The 20,859-nt window shown below is 46.2% G+C and overlaps 1 protein-coding gene across 6 annotated transcripts in view; it reads left to right on the forward strand.

The window, feature by feature from the left end:
• mcf2la (mcf.2 cell line derived transforming sequence-like a) overlaps positions 1 to 20,859 on the forward strand; it is a 170,556-nt gene that overhangs the window by 147,711 nt on the left and 1,986 nt on the right. For 4 of the 6 annotated variants that reach the window (XM_078232301.1, XM_078232300.1, XM_078232304.1 and 1 more), the window contains 6 exons: positions 2,004 to 2,082; positions 5,166 to 5,232; positions 7,725 to 7,825; positions 11,220 to 11,335; positions 13,501 to 13,613; positions 20,360 to 20,463. In XM_078232301.1, coding sequence (XP_078088427.1) covers positions 2,004 to 2,082; positions 5,166 to 5,232; positions 7,725 to 7,825; positions 11,220 to 11,335; positions 13,501 to 13,613; positions 20,360 to 20,463 — 580 coding nt within the window. The remainder of the gene's footprint in view (positions 1 to 2,003; positions 2,083 to 5,165; positions 5,233 to 7,724; positions 7,826 to 11,219; positions 11,336 to 13,500; positions 13,614 to 20,359; positions 20,464 to 20,859) is intronic. The other 2 variants (XM_078232302.1, XM_078232305.1) reach the window with 1 other exon arrangement.

The following is a 20,859-nucleotide window of genomic DNA, read 5'->3' on the forward strand; positions in this document are numbered from 1 at the left end:
TTACCCCCATTTGGCCCATATCCCATCGTACCCATGTAACTATCTAAATGTTTTTTAAAAGATAAAATTGTACCTGCCTCTACTACTACCTCTGGCAGCTTGTTCCAGACACTCACCACCCTCTGTGTGGAAACAATTGCCCCTCTGGACACTTTTGTATCTCTCCCCTCTCACCTTAAACCTATTCCCTCTAGTTTTAGACTCCCCTACCTTTGGGAAAAGATATTGACTATCTACCTTGTTTATGCCCCTCATTATTTTATAGACCTCTATAAGGTCACCCCTCAGCCTCCTACGCTCCAGAGAAAAAAGTCCCAGTCTATTCGGCCTCTCCTTATAACTCAATCCATCAAGTCCCGATAGCATTCCTAGTAAATCTTTTCTGCACTCTTTCTAGTTTAATAATATCCTTTCTATAATAGGGTGACCAGAATTGCACACAGTATTCCAGGTGTGGCCTTACCAATGTCTTGTACAACTTCAACAAGACATTCCAACTCCTGTATTCAATGTTCTGACAGATGAAACCAAGCATGCCGAATGCCTTCTTCACCACTCTGTCTACCTGTGACTCCACTTTCAAGGAGCTATGAACATGTACCCCCAGATCTCTTTGTTCTGTAACTCTCCCCAACGTCCTACCATTAACTGAGTAAGTCCTGCCCTGGTTCAATCTACCAAAATGCATTACCTCGCATTTGTCTAAATTAAACTCCATCTGCCATTCGTCAGCCCACTGGCCCAATTGATCAAGATCCCGTTGCAATTGGAGATAACCTTCCTCACTGTCCACCATGCCACCAATCTTGGTGTCATCTGCAAACTTACTAACCATGCCCCCTATATTCTCATCCAAATCATTAATATAAATGACAAATAACAGTGGGCCCAGCACTGATCCCTGAGGCACACCGCTGGTCACAGGCCTCCAGTTTGAAAAACAACTCTCTACAACCACCTGACTTCTGTCAAGAAGCCAATTTTGTATCCATTTAGATACCTCACCCTGGATCCCGTGAGATTTAACTTTATGCAACAACCGACCATGCGGTACCTTGTCAAAGGCCTTGCTATGACAAGTGCCTGGAGAAAACAGTCTAATGGGCTTCCCCAAGGATATGTTCTAGCCCCAGCCCTGTTCAATCTTTAAATCAATGATCTGCCTCCAACCCTGTCTCGGAAGTTCATCTATGCTGATGATATCTGTTGCGTCTCTCAGGTGCAGACATTTTCTAAACCTAGAGGCAACGCCAAACAACGATGCTGCAAAGCTGGCAAACTACTGGAAACATAGCACCTTCAGCCCCGCAGCAATAAAACAGTCTCAAGTATATACCACCTCCACGATGCCAGCACCGAGAGGGAACTCAACATCTCCTTGGATGGCAAGAGACTGAATCACGAACAACATCCCGCTTATCTTGGTGTTGCCCTTAACCAAACACTGAGATACAAAAACATACAAAGGTCTTACCCCTGGCTATTTTCCAATGTTGCTCCGATTCAAGTTTGCAGGACCCACGGGGTGGCATTTGCACAGGGCAGTCACCACCATCTTGGGGCACATTATTAGTCCCTGGCAATCTCATGCCAGTGGAAATTCAACTAGTACACGCCTGCGTCTGATAGAGTTGGGCATTGCCCTGAGGGTCACCACACCTCAGGTGAGGGGCAAGACTGAGAAGGTTGACTTTCATGAATAACCTCAGCTGGTGTGTAAGTAACTAGTTAAGTATAAGGATGAGGTTCTTATTTTCTTACCATACTTTAGACACGTGGAAATGAAAGCACAATTGTCCGCTTTCACCTTGACGTTTTTGGTGCTGGTCTCTCTTTCTCCACAACAAAGCAGCCCAGCCTCTGCAGTGCAACTTTAAATGATGGAGTAGTGCTTAACAGTATCATAATGATGGTAGTAACCTGGGTCTAATGGCCCTGAAGTTTTCTGGAATCTCAGTATTTATCTGTGAGATGTAAGCATGAATGTGTTTCTCCTTCTTTAGGCAGCAACGCATGAAGTTAAAAATATCTGGGTCAATGAAATAAGAAAAGTCTTAACAGGTCAACTGGAAGCTCGTAGAGGTAAGGAGCGTGTGCAAACCACTGTGAGCAAGTTACTAATGTCCTCCTGTGATAGCAAGTTGCTGGCTATTTCTGCCAAATTAAAGATAATGGAGGAAACCTATTTACGGTCGATCATTTTCCTGTCACAAGGAATGTGAGCAAATGCAGAAGTTTAGAATTCCTGGTGGTCCCATAATACAAGCCACTAATCCGCTCAGATAGACAGAGCACTAGGATTCGGTATTATAATTAACTGCTGGTATGAGGGAGTTGTAAATGTTCCTTATTCACTGCATTAAATGGAGCATCGGACTGTGACACAGGAAGACAGAAAGCAAGTGGCACAGTTCCCATTCATTCCCATATGTGACTGTCCTCTCTCAATAAGCACCATTGAGCGTTGCGGGGGTACATAGCTCAATTATGTATTGGTTATTGGATTTAGAGCTTTATTGGGCAGATCTTCTTGTTCCTGCACTTGGGGTGGGACGGAGGGGTGGAGGCTGCTATTGGGTGAGTTAGCTGCAGTGACTATGCAGGCAGGATTGCACCATCTGACAGAGTTTGTATTCAGTCTATCCAGCTGACCCAGTATCCTGTGCAGTTAGTTCTAGTTTAAAGCTTTACACTGACATTTAGTTACTGAAGCATCACATTCTCATTACAAGGTTAGCATTGGTGTTAGCCATCAATAACTCAGCAGAATCTTACACTCTGTGCACAGAATGCTGGCTGGGGTGAGGAAACCAGCGTGCATCTCTCCAGCTACAAAGCCGAGTTTTCTCTCCAGATTCTCGAGTACTCCATGCACAGAAAATTTGGGGGCGTGTTTTTTAAGTCACGCTGGTGGCAGGGGTGGGGCCCCTGGCTCCACCGAGATCAGGGCGCCAACTTTAAGATGTCCTGGTCTCAGTTATACATTAACACTCACCCCACACCTCCCCCACAAGCACTAGGACAACCCCTCCCCCACACAAGTACCGAGACAACCACCACCCCCCCGAATGAATAAGAGGAACCCACTCCCCCAATGGAGCTCCCCAGCTGGCCTGCCCCTGGCAGTGCCATTCGTCCCCCTCTCCCTCGGGGCTACACTTACCCGTGCACACCTGGAAGGTTCCCCTCATCTGCTTCACATTTTTAAATATCTCTTGTAAAGCTCACTGATGTGAATTCCTTACCTGTGGGAAACATGTGGCGGGAAAGCATTTTAAGTTCATGTTAATATATTTAAATGAGTTTAATGTTACATAAATGGAAAGGGGTGGATAAACTCTCAGAACGAGATCTCAGGATGGCACAGTGGTTAGCACTGCTGCCTCACAGCTCCAGGGACCTGGGTTCAATTCCCAACTTGGGTCACTGTCTGTGTGGAGTTTGCACGTTCTCCCCGTATCTATGTGGGTTTCCTCCAGGTTCTCCAGTTTCCTCCCACAGTCCAAAGATGTATGGGTTCGGTGCATTGGCCATGCTAAATTGCCGCCAAGTGTTCTGGGATGTGTAGGTTAGAGGGTTTCGTGGGGTAAATATGTGTGGTTACGGGGATAGGACCTGGGTGGGATTGTTGTCGGTGCAGACTCGATGGGCTGAATGGCCTCCTGCACTGTAGGGATTCTATCTCACCACCAAGATTCTCGCTGCTGTGGTCCCGTGGGGTTTTCTGTCAGAGTTGCCACTTTCGCTGGTGGTGAACACTGCGGGAATCCCGGCCACTTTCTCAGACCCCTAGTGAACATTGTACAGTAACTCACACCCAAACTGACTTCAAAGTGAAGTGGGGTGACACTACTTTCTCCAAGACTCTTGTTCCCCTTGTTGCCCTGGTGAGAGATCTGGTCCTGATTCGCATCCAGGTTACATTTACAATCTCATTGCAGCAGTAGTGGTTTATGAAACTATCTATTACCAATGCTACAAATACAGTGGGAGTTATGTCTTGTCACAGGGAGAGCAGATTGAGAGCTTGATATTTCTTCCACTTCGCATATTTATCTCCGTGCTACGGATTCAGTGGATAGTCCCGTTTGTAATCTTTACTTTCTACAATACATTTACCCATTGCACATCCCAGAAGGAAAATGGTAAAACGGAGAATAAGAATATTGGTCTGAACTGTTTTTTTTTCTATCTGGATGACCCATCATTCCTCCCAGGAATGCAAACTCATTGGGCTCTGAGTGTTTTTCTCCAGGCCGGGTGAACTCTTCCCAGAGATGAACTGATAAACAGACTCACACAGAGTGACCTTGTCATTTGTCACTGGCCAATGCACTGCATCTCTGCACACATCACAATTTGACTTGGAGAGGCTGAATGGTCTGCTTCTGTTCCTATGTTCCTCCTCCTGAATGCCTACCCCAAAGGCAAGTGTGCTTTACTCTCTCCATGCACTGATTATCTCTTTAGCTCAGTGTGTGATGCTGATATATTATTCTAGCTAACACCTCCATCCCAACTGGATATGACTTTTTTTTAAAACTACTCAAAGCCCGTATAGGGGCTTACAGGATCTACATGCTCCTCCGTGAGTCAGTGCAAGGCTCCTCATCTTGTGCTGTGCTGTGCCCTGTCCTTCCCACTGAGTTTGCACGGCCATAAACCAGAGGATGGATTGCAAGCCTGTATAGCATCCATAATTTACCACCCTTGAACAGGTACGAATGGGGGAGATAACCCTTAATTCTACCTGAATACAGCTCTCCCACTCCCAGTTGATTCTGTTATTCACTGGTTCATCCTTAGGCCAATGTCTTGACCAATCAGAATCGAGCTGCCTAATTTTGATTTTCAAACAATGTTTGGCAGTTAATTGTTAGTCACCATCAACTGGTGCATTTTCCATGGCAACCCCTCTCTCAAATAGAGTCCACTTGCCAACCAATCATCCTTCTCATACAGTACAAAGTTATTTCTCCTGACAATGGTATTCTTGTAATTGTCCTGATGAATGCAAGACGAAAAGCTTCGACAAATTTTCTTTTTTCAACACTATCTTGTTCTCCCTTTGACTGATGTCCAGCTTTATAGGTGGCTAATGACAAGATTTTGGTTCGGTACTGTTGAAATTTGTGGTGACGGTGCAAACAAATTTTGTTTTCCAGTTTCTAACCAGTATCAAAAGACAGAGCATATTTCTGTCGCTCCTTTAGCTCTACCCATTAATACCAGGCAAGTACTCTACATGTTACATTTAATGTACCTTCATGTAATCTGAAGTTCATAATGTAGCCTTGTATAACTAATGTGCTGAAAACTTTGATTAATGGAAACAGTAGATGGTTTGCACCCAGTAGATATCAGAGCAAAGCAGCATTATTTTCTGCTTTCTGTGAACACAGAGGCCTGAATTTTATGGTTCCCTCCTCCAGCAGGTTGACCTGGGTTTTGAGGTGGTGGCAGCATTCTGGGATCCCACCTATCCCTCTACCCATAAGTGATTTTACAGTGCAGATGGGGGCAGGGCCTTGGACAGGGAACTCATCTTTGCCCTTATTAAGGCCCTTGAATGGCTACTTAATAGCTGGACACTTAAGGGCCTTTTCCTGCCCAGCCTCAATTTTCAGGGTGGCAGGCACTGGATAACTGAGGGTGGGAAATAAAAAATCATTGGCATTGATCTCTGGTTTGGGGAGTGGGAGGCAGGGAATCTCCATCAGAAGCCCCCTTATGAATGGAGTTGCCCTCCCCTCACAGCCCAAACAATCCAGAACTCCCCCCACTACTCAGTCGCACCCCCTCCCCTGCCCTGCCACTACTCCCAGAGCATCCCGTCCCCTGCCCTCCCCAGGACCCCTTCCACTCCCTTCTCCTTCCCTACCCTGGACCCCTGTCAAGCACCTCATGGTGGCTCCCTGCACTTAGTCCAAGGCATGTCGCTGCAGTTCCTCTTCCGGCCACTGCAGTGCTGTGTCTGGATGGGCTGATGAGCTTTCGACTTATGTGATTGGCCAACAGCTCTCCAAGGTGGGACTTCCTTCCAATGGGGATGGAAGCTGCCTTAAAGCAATCAAAGCTCATTTAAATGTGAAATGGCAGCGGGCCTGTTGGAGTTGGCTAAATTCAGACTAGTGAGACACAAAGGCTTAATAGTAGATTATATATTGAAGCAGGGTGCAGTGCTGGCTTTGTGTCTCATTGAGTAGGTCACAGCATTAGTGCTGGAGTGTCCTATAAAGTCTTAGAAAGAATCAAATTGATGTGAAATAATCAAATGTATTCATGTTGGCAGAGAATGTTGGCGGCATCATTTCATGGACATCCTTAGATAGGTCAGGAAACTCATGTTATTGACTTTCACGGGGTTCAGGTGTTACTGGCTATGCCAGCGTATATTGTCCGTCCCTAGTTGCCCTGGTGCTGGTGAGCTATCTTCTTGAGCCACTGCAGTCTGTGGTATAGGCATATCCACAGTGCTGAAGGGGAGGAAGTTCCAGGATTTTGACCCAGTGACAGTGAAGGAACATTGATATATTTCCAAGTCAAGATGGTGTGTGTCTTGGAGGACACCTTGCAGGCGATGGTTTTCCCATGTGTCTGTTGCCCTTGTGGTCGAAGTTGCAGATTTAGAAGGGTTTTCAAAGGAGCTTTGGCAAGTTGCTGCATTGCATCTTATAAATGATGCACAGAGCTGCCACTGTGCTTCGGTGGTGGAGGGACTGAATGTTTGTGGATAGGGTACTAATCAAGTGAGTTGCTTTGTCCTGGATGATGCCAAGCTTCTTGAGTGTTGCTGGAGCTGGCCTCATCCAGGCAAGTTGAGAGTATTCCATCACACTCCTGACTTGTGCCTTGGGGAGTCAGGAGGTGAGTTATTTGCTGCAGAATTCCCAGCCTCTGACCTGCTTTTGTAGACAATCTATATGGCTGGTCCAGTTCAGTTTCTGGCCAATGGCAACCCGCAGGCTGTTAATAGTGGAGGATCCAGCGATAGTAACGCCATTGAATGTCAAGAGGAGATGGTTAGATTCTCTCTTGCTGTGAGATGGCACGAATATTGCTTGCCACTTGTCAGCCCAAGTCAGAATGTTGACAAGGTCTTGCTGCATTTGGACACAGACTACTTCAGTTGAGGGTTGGCTTATTTCCATGTTTTGGTGTTGCAATTTATATTGACTGAGTTGGATTAATACAATAGTTTACACTTAGTTCATTTTTGGTTGATGTCATATTTGAACTTCTTTAAGCTTGCTGCCCCCTTCCTGTTTAGCTTGTGATTACTCTTGTTTCTGCCTGTCCCTTTTTCATCCTTTTTAGAATGTGTCAGAATCCATCTGCATTTTAATCTCCTGTACTTCAAACAATCTAACTGCTTGGCATCTATCTCTTGCCTGCTTTGTTTCATCCTTTCTAAGCTGTTCTTTTTCCTTTGTGCATCCGCCCCCACTCCCACCCCAGTCAAATGGCAAGGAGGACGTGCCTCTCCTGTCTTTCAGTTACTTCTGCTCTCTTGAGTCCCTCGAGTCCTGTCATAAACTGTACATAATAACTAATTGGATAAAGATATCATTTGGAAGTACTTCAGTAATGAGCTGTTGATTTTAGTGTAGCCAGATATAATCTGCTTTTAAACAACATTGTTTTCAGAAAAATTAATGTGTTCATTACTCATTTTGTCTTACTTAGTTGTAATTTTTGTGGACTCTCTTTTATTCTTTTGACAGTCCCCTGCGGAGCCCACAGAAAGTAAAAAGAGCAGAGATTGTGAGCCCAGAAAATCACAGCATATCAGTGACTTCACCAAAGAGACAAGAAAAAGGGAAAGGTAAGGTGTGATATATACTAAAAAAGTGTGATGTCATTAAAAAGGAAGGATTCAGTGGGGTATATGATAAAAAGGAAGGATACAGTGTGATATATGATAAAAATGATATAATGCGATGTATGTATTTAGGAAAAGGTATGTTGTGATACAAGTCTTACATCACCACAAGACATCCCAAAACACTTTGCAGTCAATGAAGTATATTTAAAGTGTAGTCACTGTTGTAATGTAGGAAATGCAGCAGGCAATTTGTGCAGAACCAGCTCCCACAAAAAGAATTGTGATGTTGTCTGAGGGATAAATATTGACCAAGACACTGGGGATAACTCTCCTGATCATCCTTAAAGTAGTGCCATGGGATCCTTTATGTCCCTGAGGGGGCATTGGTTTAACATCTGATCTGAAAGATGGAATTAAATATGCAGCACTCCCCCAATTCTGCATTGATTTTTGTTCTAAGTTTTGGAAAGAAGGGAGTTGAATTTATGCAATAGTTTTTGACCCAGTGACAGTGAAGGAATGCTAAACTAATTCCACGTTAGGATGGTGGATGACTTGGAGGGGGGCTTGCAAGTTGTGGTGTTCCTGTGCACTTGCCCTTTGAGGTCGTAGATGTCATGGGTTTTGGAAGGTGCTGTCAAAGGAATTTGGTGAGTTGCTGCAGTGCATCTTGTAGATGGCACACACTGCTGCGTTGGTGGTGGAGTGAGTAAATGCTTAAAGATTAAGTGGGCTTATTTGTCCTTGATGGTGGTGAGCTTCTGACTGTTGTTGGAGCTACACTCATCCAGACAAGTGAAGACCTTTCCATCAGCTATGTGAAAGAAAAGGGTATTATTATGACTGGTGCTGGATTAGGTCCCCAATTTGTTACAACTGAGACAGAACTCTAATTTTGTGGCAAACCCAGGTGAGGAACAATGAGCTGACTTCTCTCTTTATTCAACCCCCTTGGCCTTAGTTTAACCTTGTTAAACTAAACAACAAGGTTAGTTTAAAAATCCTCCTGCTTCTGCAGGGGTAACTGGTTCTTCTTGTTATCTCACACACAGTAAGTACATCCAGCACTATTTTCTTTCACCCTCTGGTGGTAAAAACAACCACTCAGGATCTAAGAGCTTTTAAGTAAGGGGGACTTTATTTACAAGCATATGCTGGAGAGAGTGTGCCTCAGCCTGCCAAGGAACCTCTCTCTCTGATACAGGCTTTGTAGCACATACCGGGCGTGGGCACGGTAGCACAGTGGTTAGCACTGCTGCTTCACAGCTCCAGGGACCTGGGTTCGATTCCCAGCTCGGGTCATTGTCTGTGTGGAGTTTGCACATTCTCCCCGTGTCTGCATGGGTTTCCTCCGGGTGCTCTGGTTTCCTCCCACAGTCCAAAGATGTGTGGGTTCGGTTAATTGGCCATGATAAAATTGCCCCTTAGTTTCCTGAGATGCGTAGGTTAGAGGGATTAGTGGATAAAATATGTAGGGATATGGGGGTAGGGCCTGGGTGGGATTGTGGTCGGTGCAGACTCGATGGGCCGAATGGCCTCTTTCTGCACTGTAGGGTTCTATGATCTTCTATGATCTATATTTGTAATTCTTATCTTCCTAATTTTCACTCTAATATTTCTCATTAATTTCTTAACCAACCGTACTATGATCCCATTATCTCACCCTCAGCTTTGGATATGGCCTTCAGTTCCCTCTTGTCTCCTTCTTGTCCTGTTCAGCAATCAATATCTGTGAAAGTTGTTTTTGTTATAACTACTGGGCTAGCTGCCTCTGGAACTACCCTTGGCTAACAGTTCCATCATGCCTATAGTATTGGCTAAATTTCCCATCATGCCTAGAAAGAGCGCTCACTGCATTTGTCGATTCTAAAGCTCTTGGAGCATGTCTTACCATCAATCTTGTGTATTTATTTCAGTTCCCCCCCTCTCCCCTGTGTGTTTTTTCCTGTGTATTCCCGGGAGGAGGAAAAAGGCATGTCTTGTGGCCAGAGTTTGTTTTCTTTCAGCTCAGACCATTTTACACATCCCGAGATATCACTCAACAGGTGATAGGTTTGGATGACTGCTGAGATGTGGCAATGTCTTTTTTCTCCAAGATTAAAGTTCAGTCTTTGGCATTTTTTTAATATTGTGCTTTCAAGTGTCCCTTTTTGAAGTGGGCCATGACACCTCTTTAGGTGTGACATTCCATGTTCTCTATGTCAAGCATACATAGGGATTTTCCAGAAAGTGATTACTTTAAATTATTAGCCACCTTTTGATCGTTCTTTGCTTGCATTTCCTTTTTAAAAACACAGGTCTTCCTTCAAAATAGTTCAATATGACCACAGGTAGGTGGTAGTGGTAGTCCGCTGCTGTGACAAGAACAGTGTGACATATGAAAGGGAACAATGTTCTTTGATAGATGTTGAAAGAAAAGGATATGATGTGCCCTGATTGACTGTGGCTCTGTCTCTCTTTTTATCTGTGTTCGAAAGGATAGAGACTTCCTAACTAACTGGATATGATGTATTTCATCAGTCATCTAGACAGGCTAAGCATCTATTGTCTCTTTGCCATTTTTAAAATTGTGGCAGAACAAGTTGATAGGACTGTCCATGAAGAATTTGTGATCCTTGACTTTATTAATAGAAGAATTGACTACAAAAGATAGGAGGTCATGCCAAATATTTCTAAAACACTGACTTGGCCTCCGCTAAAACACGGTATCCAGTTCTGGGCATCACTCTACAAAGGATGGCAAAGCCTTGGAAAGATGTGCTGAGTCAATTTACAAGGATTGTGGCAGGGATGAGGGACTCAAGTTATGTGTAGATATTAGAGAAACTGGAATTATTCGCCTAAGATTAGAGGTGAGATTTAATAGAGGTGTTTTGAAATTGAGGGGAATTAATAGGAGGTGGGGTAATACTCTTTCTGTTGTCAGGAAACATGATAACTGAAGACAGAGATTTAAGATTAAATGGGGAGGGGTGAAAATTTTTTTCATGCGGAGTGCTTCTGATCCAGCCTGAAACAGTGATAAAGCAGTTTTAACAGGAATTTTCAAAAGAAAATTGGAAAAATACTTAATGAGAAAAACTGGGGGAGTGGAGCCAATTAAACAGATCTTTCAATCAGCGAATGGGCCAAATAATCCCACCCTTCACCCCTTCCCTGTACAGTAAGATTCTATCATTCTCAAAGCAAAATAGGTAGGGGCATTAAATATTGGCCTTGGCAGTGCTACCTGCATCCCGAGAAAGAAAGAAAGATGTTTGAAATTCACTGTTCAATGCGATTGTTGCTCTTAGTTTGCATTTTTTGATGTCCTTACCGTGTTATGAAGAACCATTTTATTGCATTGGGCAATTCTGCTGAAAGCTTTTAGTCACTCGATGTGTTTTTAATGCAGGTTGGACCAAAACTTCTCATTCCCTTGATGCACCAGAAGAAAGCAATGATGGATGGTCCAGTGCTGATGACCAACTCAATTCATCAGATTGTGAAGAGGAAACTAGCAGGAAGTTGGTAAGTTTCAGCTCTTGTCGCAATCAATGGATGAGCCATTTCCTTTGAATATAACTGCTGGGGGGCTTAGCATCCACTGCCGCCTCGAGCGTTCAAGATCCTAGGCGCAGTGTAGACAAGAGAAACGTCTGTTTCTCTCATTAGGGAATACACCATGTACTTTAGTGCACTGCATTATTGCCCCCCTTGTCTGGTCAGTAGCAACTCTATAGGCTGACTAAATCTGTTCGATGTCCCATTGTTACAGCAACTGTAGATCAGTAATTGGAGGATCCTCCAACAATTGACAACATTCATTGTTTGAATGCTGTTATTAAAAATGTCCCATGGAAAACCAACAGAATCTTTTGTGAATGGTGGGAGTGTAAATTTCTGCCAAGTAATTGTTTGGCCAGGTTATTTTGGAAATGGGAGTTCATTTTTCCCATAGAATTGGTTAATTTCATTAACAAGGAAATGCTTGGAACCACAGAATGATATTTCTGAGATTTCAACATACCATTAGCCTGAAATTTTTGGAGGATGGGACCTCGACCCCCACCACCTGGAGAGTAGATGAGGAACGAATGTATCCCCTCTGACTCTGACAGGCCACTGTTATTTTCTGCTCGATTGAGTGTTGACTGGCAGCAGGCGGGAATGCCGCCCTCGCCTGGAACAAAGTCGTGCAATGAGGAGGCGCAGCGCAAGCCTGGGGATAAGTGCCAGGGATATGGAGACAAGGTAAGTGGTACGGGACATCTGGGGTGTCGCCAGGGGTGCGATTGGCTTATGGGGGAATAGGTGGGGGTGGAAGGTCCAGAGGTGTCCAGTCCTTGAGGGGAGGGCATCCACAGTCAGAGGGGACTTCCAATTGAAACACACAACCCTGCCCCCCCCCCCCCCCCCCCCTCACCCTCGTTCCTGCTCAAAGTAGAGGATGGTAAATTTTTCTGCTTTACACCCTGAGCTTTCCAGCACCTGCCAGCCTAATAAAAATCACATCGGGATCAGAATGGGTGTGACTCTGGAGGGAATCCTGAATCCCGTCCATGCAATCTCATGCTCCCCTCCTCCCACCCCAAAATTCGCCACGGTGGGGAGTAAAATTCAGGTCATTGTACATGCCTTCAGCCTACTGAAAAGTTTTCTGGAGCCTTCAGTTTTCATTTGGCAAAACTAAAGCAGTTTGATTCTCTCTATTTATTGTAAATCCTTTTAAATAATTTTCTCCCGTCGGTATTGGGGATTCTCAGATTCAGTAAACATGGAATTCTGCAGCATATTTCGGGCTACCCTCTTCTGCATCAGTGCCAATGGATTGCCTTTGAAGATTTTTGTACAATAAAAGTCACCTCCATCACCTTACCTCACTTGGTTTAATAATAATGCACACTTGAAATGTTTTGTGTGGTCTCTTGTCATATGGCCTGTGTTGATACGTTTGCATGTTCGTGTCTCCTTTCTATCGCTCCCCTCTCTCTTGCTCACCGCCCCCCCCCTCTTGCTCATCCCCGTGCCCCCCTTTTCTCTCGCGTGCCCCCCCTTTTCTCTCGCGTGCCCCCCCTTTTCTCTCACGTGCCCCCCCTTTTCTCTCGCGTGCCCCCCCTTTTCTCTCGCGTGTCCCCCCTTTTCTCTCGCGTGCCCCCCCTTTTCTCTCGCGTGCCCCCCCTTTTCTCTCGCGTGCCCCCCCTTTTCTCTCGCGTGCCCCCCCTTTTCTCTCGCGTGCCCCCCCTTTTCTCTCGCGTGCCCCCCCTTTTCTCTCGCGTGCCCCCCCTTTTCTCTCGCGTGCCCCCCCTTTTCTCTCGCGTGCCCCCCCTTTTCTCTCGCGTGCCCCCCCTTTTCTCTCGCGTGCCCCCCCTTTTCTCTATCGCGCCCCCCCTTTTCTCTCTCGCGCCCCCCCTTTTCTCTCTCGCGCCGCTTTGCCCCCCCCCCCCCCAACCGCTTTGTCCCTCTTTTCTCTCTCCCACCCCCCCCCCCCCCCCCCCCCCGATCCCTTGCTCTACATTTGCATTGTTTTCCGTTTCGAATACATATTCACATTTTGCTTCAGGAAATCAATGGTCTCTCACTCAAGCAAGCAACAGCAGCGGCTGACGTAGAGTTGTCATAAAGAAAGTCTAACTGTTGCTCTCACCGGGTGACAGAATGTGAGTCAGTCCTGGGAATTTGTTTTCTCTTTCCAGCTTCCCGGGAAGTACACAGTGATCGCGGATTATGGGAAGTCAGGTGGAGACGAACTGACAGCACACACTGGTGATCTGTTACAATTGCTACATGAGGGCCAAGATGGACAATGGTACGTTTAATGACCTCTTGGTGCTTTATATCAAACAGCTGTACATTTTGCAACAATGCACATTATAGCGATTCCATTCGTCCAGAAATTCTGCTCTCGGTGACATCGTGGAATTCATTACACAGGAAGTAGTTGATGTCAAAACATTGAATGTATTCAAGAGGCGGCTGGATATAGCACTTGGGACGAATGGGATCAAAGATTATGGGAAAAAAGCAGGATTAGGTTATTGAGTTGGATGATCAGCCATGATCGTAATAAATGGCGGAGCAGGCTCGAAGGGCCAAATGGCCTCCTCTTGCTCCTTGTTTCTATGTTTCTATCATTCAAATAAATTTTGCACAATAGCCGCACAAAATTAATTCTGTTCCTATTTTTTTTTTAACAATTGGACAGACATGCGATAACAGCAAACATTGTTCACATTGCTTGGTGATGGTGAATGTTTTAGATGTAGTTTGCGCAGACAGTGCTTGACTCTGATATTAAGGGTTAGACCATAAGACATAGGAGCAGAATTAGGCCACTCGGCCCATCGAGTCTGCTCCGCCATTCAATCGTGGCTGATATTTTTCTCATCCCCATTCTCCTGTCTTTTTCCCATAACCCCTGATCCCCTTATTAATCAAGAACCTATCTATCTCTGTCTTAAAGACACTCAATGACCTGGCCTCCACAGCCTTCAGCGGCAAAGAGTTCCACAGATTCACCACTCTCTGGCTGAAGAAATTCCTCCTCATCTCTGTTTTATAGGATCGTCCCTTTAGTCTGAGGTTGTGCCCTCTGGTTCTAGTTTTTCCTGATGTGGTGATGCCGGCGTTGGACTGGGGTGAACACAGTAAGAGTTTTAACAACACCAGGTTAAAGTCCAACAGGTTTATTTGGTAGCAAATACCATAAGCTTTCGGAGCGCAGCTCCTTCGTCAGATGGAGTGGAAATGTGCTCTCAAACAGTGCAGAGAGACACAAAATCAAGTTACAGAATACTGATTAGAATGCGAATCCCTACAACCAGCCAGGTCTTAAAGATACAGACAATGTGGGTGGAGGGAGCTTTAAGCACAGGTTAAAGAGATGTGTATTGTCTCCAGACAGGACAGCTTGCAAGTCCAGGAGGCAAGCTGTGGGGGTTACTGATAATGTGACATAAATCCAACATCCCGGTTTAGGCCATCCTCATGTGTGCGGAACTTGGCTATCAGTTTCTGCTCAGCGACTCTGCGCTGTCGTGTGTCGTGAAGGCCACCTTGGAGAACGCTTACCCGAAGATCCAAGGCTGAATGCCCGTGACTGCTGAAGTGCTCCCCCACAGGAAGAGAACAGTCTTGCCTGGTGATTGTCGAGCTTGACAATGCATGGAGGTCAGTGACCAGTGGAGTGCCCCAGGGATCTGTTCTGGGACCCTTGCTGTTTGTCATTTTCATAAATGACCTGGATGAGGAAGTGGAGGGATGGGTTGGTAAGTTTGCTGACGACACCAAGGTAGGTGGTGTTGTGGATAGTTTGGAGGGATGTCAGAAGTTGCAGCGAGACATAGATAGAATGCAAGACTGGGCGGAGAAGTGGCAGATGGACTTCAACCCGGATAAGTGTGTAGTGATCCATTTTGGCAGATCCAATGGGATGAAGCAGCAGTATAATATGAAGGGTATCATTCTTAGCAGTGTAGAGGATCAGAAGGACCTTGGGGTCCGGGTCCATAGGACTCTTAAATCGGCCTCGCAGGTGGAGGATGCGGTCAAGAAGGCGTACGGCGTACTAGCCTTCATTAATCGAGGGATTGAGTTTAGGAGTCGGGAGATAATGCTGCAGCTTTATAGGACCCTGGTTAGACCCCACTTGGAGTACTGCGCGCAGTTCTGGTCACCTCATTACAGGAAAGATGTTGAAGCCATTGAAAGGGTGCAGAGGAGATTTACAAGGATGTTGCCTGGATTGGGGGGCATGCCTTATGAGGATAGGTTGAGGGAGCTTGGTCTCTTCTCCCTGGAGAGACGAAGGATGAGGGGTGACCTGATAGAGGTTTACAAGATGTTGAGAGGTCTGGATAGGGTAGACTCTCAGAGGCTATTTCCAAGGGCTGAAATGGTTGCTACGAGAGGACACAGGTTTAAGGTGCTGGGGGGTAGGTACAGAGGAGATGTCAGGGGTAAGTTTTTCACTCAGAGGGTGGTGGGTGAGTGGAATCGGCTGACGTCGGTGGTGGTGGAGGCAAGCTCGTTGGGGTCTTTTAAGAGACTTCTGGATGAGTACATGGGATTTAATGGGATTGAGGGCTATAGATAGGCCTAGAGGTGGGGATGTGATCGGCGCAACTTGTGGGCCGAAGGGCCTGTTTGTGCTGTGGCTTTCTATGTTCTATGTTCTATGTAAGATCCCCCCCTCATCCTTCTAAACTCCAGTGAGTACAGACCCAGAAAGCTCAACCGTTCCTCATATGACAAGCTCTTCATTCCAGGGATCATTCTTGTGAACCTCCTCTGGACCCTTTCCAAGGCCAGCACATCCTTCCTTAGATATGGGGCCCAAAACTGTTCACAATACTCCAAATGGAGTCTGACCAGAGCCTTCTACAGCCTCAGAGGTACATCCCTGCTAGACACTGGGGTTACTGAGGTTAGACATAATAGAATCCCTACAGTGCAGAAGAAGGCCATTCAGCACATCGAGCCTGCACGGACAATAATCCCACCCACGTAACCTCACATGTTCCCCCTAATCCCCATGACACTAAGGGGCAATTTATTATGGCCAATGCACCTAATTTGCACATCTTTGGACAATGGAAGGAAACCAGAACACCCGGAGGAAACCCACAGATGCGGGCAGCTCCACACAATCACCCCAGGCCGGAATTGATCTCGGGTCGCTGGCGTTGAGGCAACAGTGCTAATCACTGAGCCACCATGCCGCCACTGGGGTTGGTGGGATTCGATAATAGGGTTGGTGGTGTTAGACATTGGGGTTTGATAACAGGGTTAACACTGGGGTTGGTGGGGTTGGATAACAGGGTTTGTGGGATTAGACACTGGGGTTGGTGAGGTTCGATGTGGGGTTAGACACTGGGGTTTGATAACAGGGTTAACACTGGGATTGGTGGGGTTCGAATACAGGGTTGGTGGGATTAGACACTGGGGTTTGATAACAGGATTAACACTTGGGTTGATTGGGTCCAATCTGGGCGGCATGGTAGCATAGTGGTTAGCACTGCTGCTTCACAGCTCCAGGGACCTGGGTTCGATGCTCGGGTCACTGTGTGTGTGGAGTTTGCACATTCTCCCTGTGTCTGCGTGGGTTTCCTCCGGGTGCTCCGGTTTCCTCCCACAGTCCAAAGATGTGTGGGTTAGGTTGATTGGCCAAGCTAAATTGCCCCTTAGTGTCCCAGGATGTGTAGATTAGAGGGATTAGTGGGTAAATGAGGATTAGAGGGATTAGCAGGTAAATATGTGGGGATAGGGCCTGGGTGGGATTGTTGTCGGTGCAGACTCGATGGGCCGAATGGCCTCTTTCTGCACTGTAGGGATTCTATGGTTCTATGGTTCAATGACAGGGTTAGTGGGATTTGATACGGGGTTGGTGGAGCTCGTTCATGGTAAATTCTGTCAAATCCAGATCTCCGTTTTTGTACTTTGCTTCCCAGCCACAGCCGAAGATTGAAAGACAGGCTGCCTTCGGGCCAGTAAAGTTGCAGCATTAGGCTGCAGTGGGATGTGACATGGAGGGAGGGAGAGACCGGGGATTGGCTAGGACCTCAATAGGATTTGGAGAAGTAGGGAGAAGATTTTGGTGGGGTTTGCAGGTGGGGGAGAGGTGTGGGCCCAAGGAGGGTGTCGAAACATGGTGGTGTGGGGGCACAGTGGATCTAAGCACTGGGAATGTTAGGTTTAGCTGGGGGCTGGGGAGGGCTCTCCTTGGCCCACAAGCTGTGCTGGAAAGGCATTAACTTCTTCACTGAAGCAGCCCTTATCTCCCTTTCCTGAAGCTGAGGAAACCTAGCTAGACAGCACTAAATACAGAGAATCCCTACGGAGCAGAAAGAGGCCATTCGGCCCATCATGTCTGCACCAACTCTCCAAAAGAGCATCTTACCCTGGCCCTCCCCCATGCCCTGTCCTCGTCAACCCACGCATTTACCATGGCCAATCCCCATAACCTGCACATCCTTGGATAGAAGGGAAATAGGGGGAATAATCTGAGCCATGCAGCCACCTTAACATATTTAAATGAGCACTCATCTCCTGAGAGTCATTTTCCCTTCCTGCCACTGGAGGTGGGTGAGTCTGAAGCAGTTTGGCTTTGGGAGCTTTTGCATTTTTGCTTCCCATGCAGCCTAAACTTATCAGTTTTTGAGGGAAGGCCTTTATGATAGGACTGGAATCCAAGACAGTAATGTGTCCAAACACCCACAGGATATCCATCTTGGTGAAAGTGCCAGGTTCTGCCCTCTGTCATGGAACCACCAATGTATCCAGAGCCTATCATCACTGTAGACACATCCCGAGTGTCCGCTTGAGCTCTGGCATTGGAGAATCAGTAGTATCTGGTCACTCAATGGATCTGCAGCTGCAACAACCTCAACTGCTGTTTTATGGGGTTAGTTCACTTCAGCAGGTGGACTTTTTTGAGGTTCCAGACTAGTTAAGTTCCACGTACACCAGGCCTGGGCCCTAGTTAAGCTCCACATACACCAGGCCTGGGCCCTTGTTAAGCTCCACGTACATGAGGCCTGGGCCCTAGTTAAGCTCCACATACACCAGGCCAGGGCCCTAGTTAAGCTCCACATACACCAGGCCTGGGCCCTTGTTAAGCTCCACATACACCAGGCCTGGGCCCTTGTTAAGCTCCACATACACCAGGCCTGGGCCCTTGTTAAGCTCCACGTACACCAGGCCTGGGCCCTAGTTAAGTTTCACACACACCAGGCCTGGGCCCTAGTTAAGTTTCACACACACCAGGCCTGGGTCCTAGTTAAGCTCTGCATACACCAACTGTAGGCTGCAGTTAAGCATCCATTGGGCAGGTAACCTTGTTTCTCCTGGTTTACCAGCCACCAGGAGAAACGCAAAGAAATTCTCAGCCAGGGAAAACCCTCCCATGATGTGAATGATCATGTATCCTGTCCCAGAGAATTTACACTTGCAGGAAATTCAAGACCAATATATTCATTTTTTCACGGGATGGGGTGTTTTCAGAAGGCTAAGAGTCAACTACATTCACATTGCTTTGGGTCTGACATCACATATAGGCCAGACCAGGTAATGATGGCAGATTTCCTGTCTCTGACTATGTACAAAATATAAATAGAGAAGTTAGGTATGGGGAGACGGTCGTGCGGTGGTATTGTCACTAGACTAGTGATCCAGCCCCGGATATGCTGTGAGGACCTGGGTTCAAATCCCACGACACCAGCTGGTGGAATTTAAATTCAACTTATAAATCTAAAACTAGTTTCAGTAATGGTGACAACCATAGCGACTATAATTGATTGTTGTGAAAACTCATCTGGTTCACTAATCAGATCCACAGTAATGTGGGTGATTTTTAGATTTCTTCCAAAATGGTCCAGCAAGCCACTCAGTTCAAGGGTAATTAGGGATGGCCAACACTTGCTAGTTTTACCCATAAATATGCTAGTTTTACCCATTAAAATATTTTTTAAAAACTGAACTGGACGGCACAGTAGCACAGAGGTTAGCACTGCTGCTTCACCGCTCCAGGGACCTGGGTTCGATTCCCGGCTTGGGTCACTGTCTGTGTGGAGTTTGCACATTCTCCTCGTGTTTGCGTGGGTTTCCTCCGGGTGCTCCGGTTTCCTCCCACAGTCCAAAAATGTGCGGGTTAGGTTGATTGGCCGTGCTAAAAATTGCCCCTAGTGTCCTGAAATGCGTAGGTTAGAGGGATTAGTGGGTAAATATGTAGGGATATGGGGGTAGGGCCTGGGCGGCATTGTGGTCGGTGCAGACTCGATGGGCCGAATGGCCTCTTTCTGTACTGTAGGGTTTCTATGTTTCTATGAATAAGCTACAAAGAATTGCATAAAATTATATGAAATTGCATTGAAATGAAATTCTGCCCAGCAGAGTGCTCTGTGATTCTCCTCCTACCTTTCCTCAGTTAACCCTATCACCATATCTTTCTGTTCCTTTCTCCTTCATGTACTTATCAAGTTTCCCCTGAACTGAATCTATGCTATTTACCACAACCACACCATTTGTTAATGAGTTTCACACTCTTGCCTCTCTTTGGGTAAGAACATTCCTCCTGAATTCTTTCTTGAATGATCTGATACTTCAGGCTTCTTACATTGAACTTCCCCACACATCGAACTATCTCCACTGGTACCTTATCGAATCTGTGTGAGGGTTAGGAGTTCCTAGTCACTCCTCAACCTTTTCCTTTTGAGAAAAGAGCTCCAGCTTGTTTAATGTTTCTCATTAATGTAGTCCATTAATTGTGATATCATTCTTGTAAATCATTTCTTTCACCTTCTCCAGTGTTTGCACATCCTCTTTGTAATATGGAGAGCAAAATCCCACACAACATTCTTTTATGCTGTAACCAAGATCCTGTATAGTTTAACGTAACTTCTCTGCTTTTGAAATCTGTTCCTCTAGAAGTGAATCTCATCACGGATTTGTTAACCTGCAATGCTATCCTGAATGGTTACTATGCCAGTAATCAGTGTGCCTGTTCCCTCGCTGCTAGATAAGGAACTAGGGGTGATGCACATTTTATTTTGCCCTCAGGCTTGTCAGAAATCTTAACACAAATAAAGAGGGCTGGGTCTCGGCTACAAACCTGCAGACACTGATCGGGGACTCCAGCTCTTCTCAATCTATAAGTAGCTCAGGTAAGAAACCAAATGAGAGATGTCACACTGGCCATTAGTTGAGAAGCTGCATTGTTAACACCCAACCAGCCTGGTGCCTGACCACACTGGTTATTGTAGTGCCCTCAATTGGCACGTTGTGCACTCCAGTGGTGTATCGCCCACCCCATTAGCATATTTTCCTCCTCCATGGGCATGCTGCCTCTCCACTGGCATGTTGCCCCCTGTGTGCTGCCCACTCCGCGGGGCGTGCTGCCCACTCTATTGGTGTGTTGCTCCCTCCATGCTGCCCCCTTCAATGGCATGCTGCCTCCCTTCTTATTGTGTTGTCCCCACCCCTTTAATGTGCTTTCCACCTTGTTAGTTTGCTAACTCCTCCCACTTTATCAGTGTCCGGTTAGTGCCCTGTGATCCTAT

The sequence above is a fragment of the Mustelus asterias genome, chromosome 17 (genome assembly GCF_964213995.1).
Source record: "Mustelus asterias chromosome 17, sMusAst1.hap1.1, whole genome shotgun sequence".
Taxonomy (NCBI): Eukaryota; Metazoa; Chordata; class Chondrichthyes; order Carcharhiniformes; family Triakidae; genus Mustelus; species Mustelus asterias.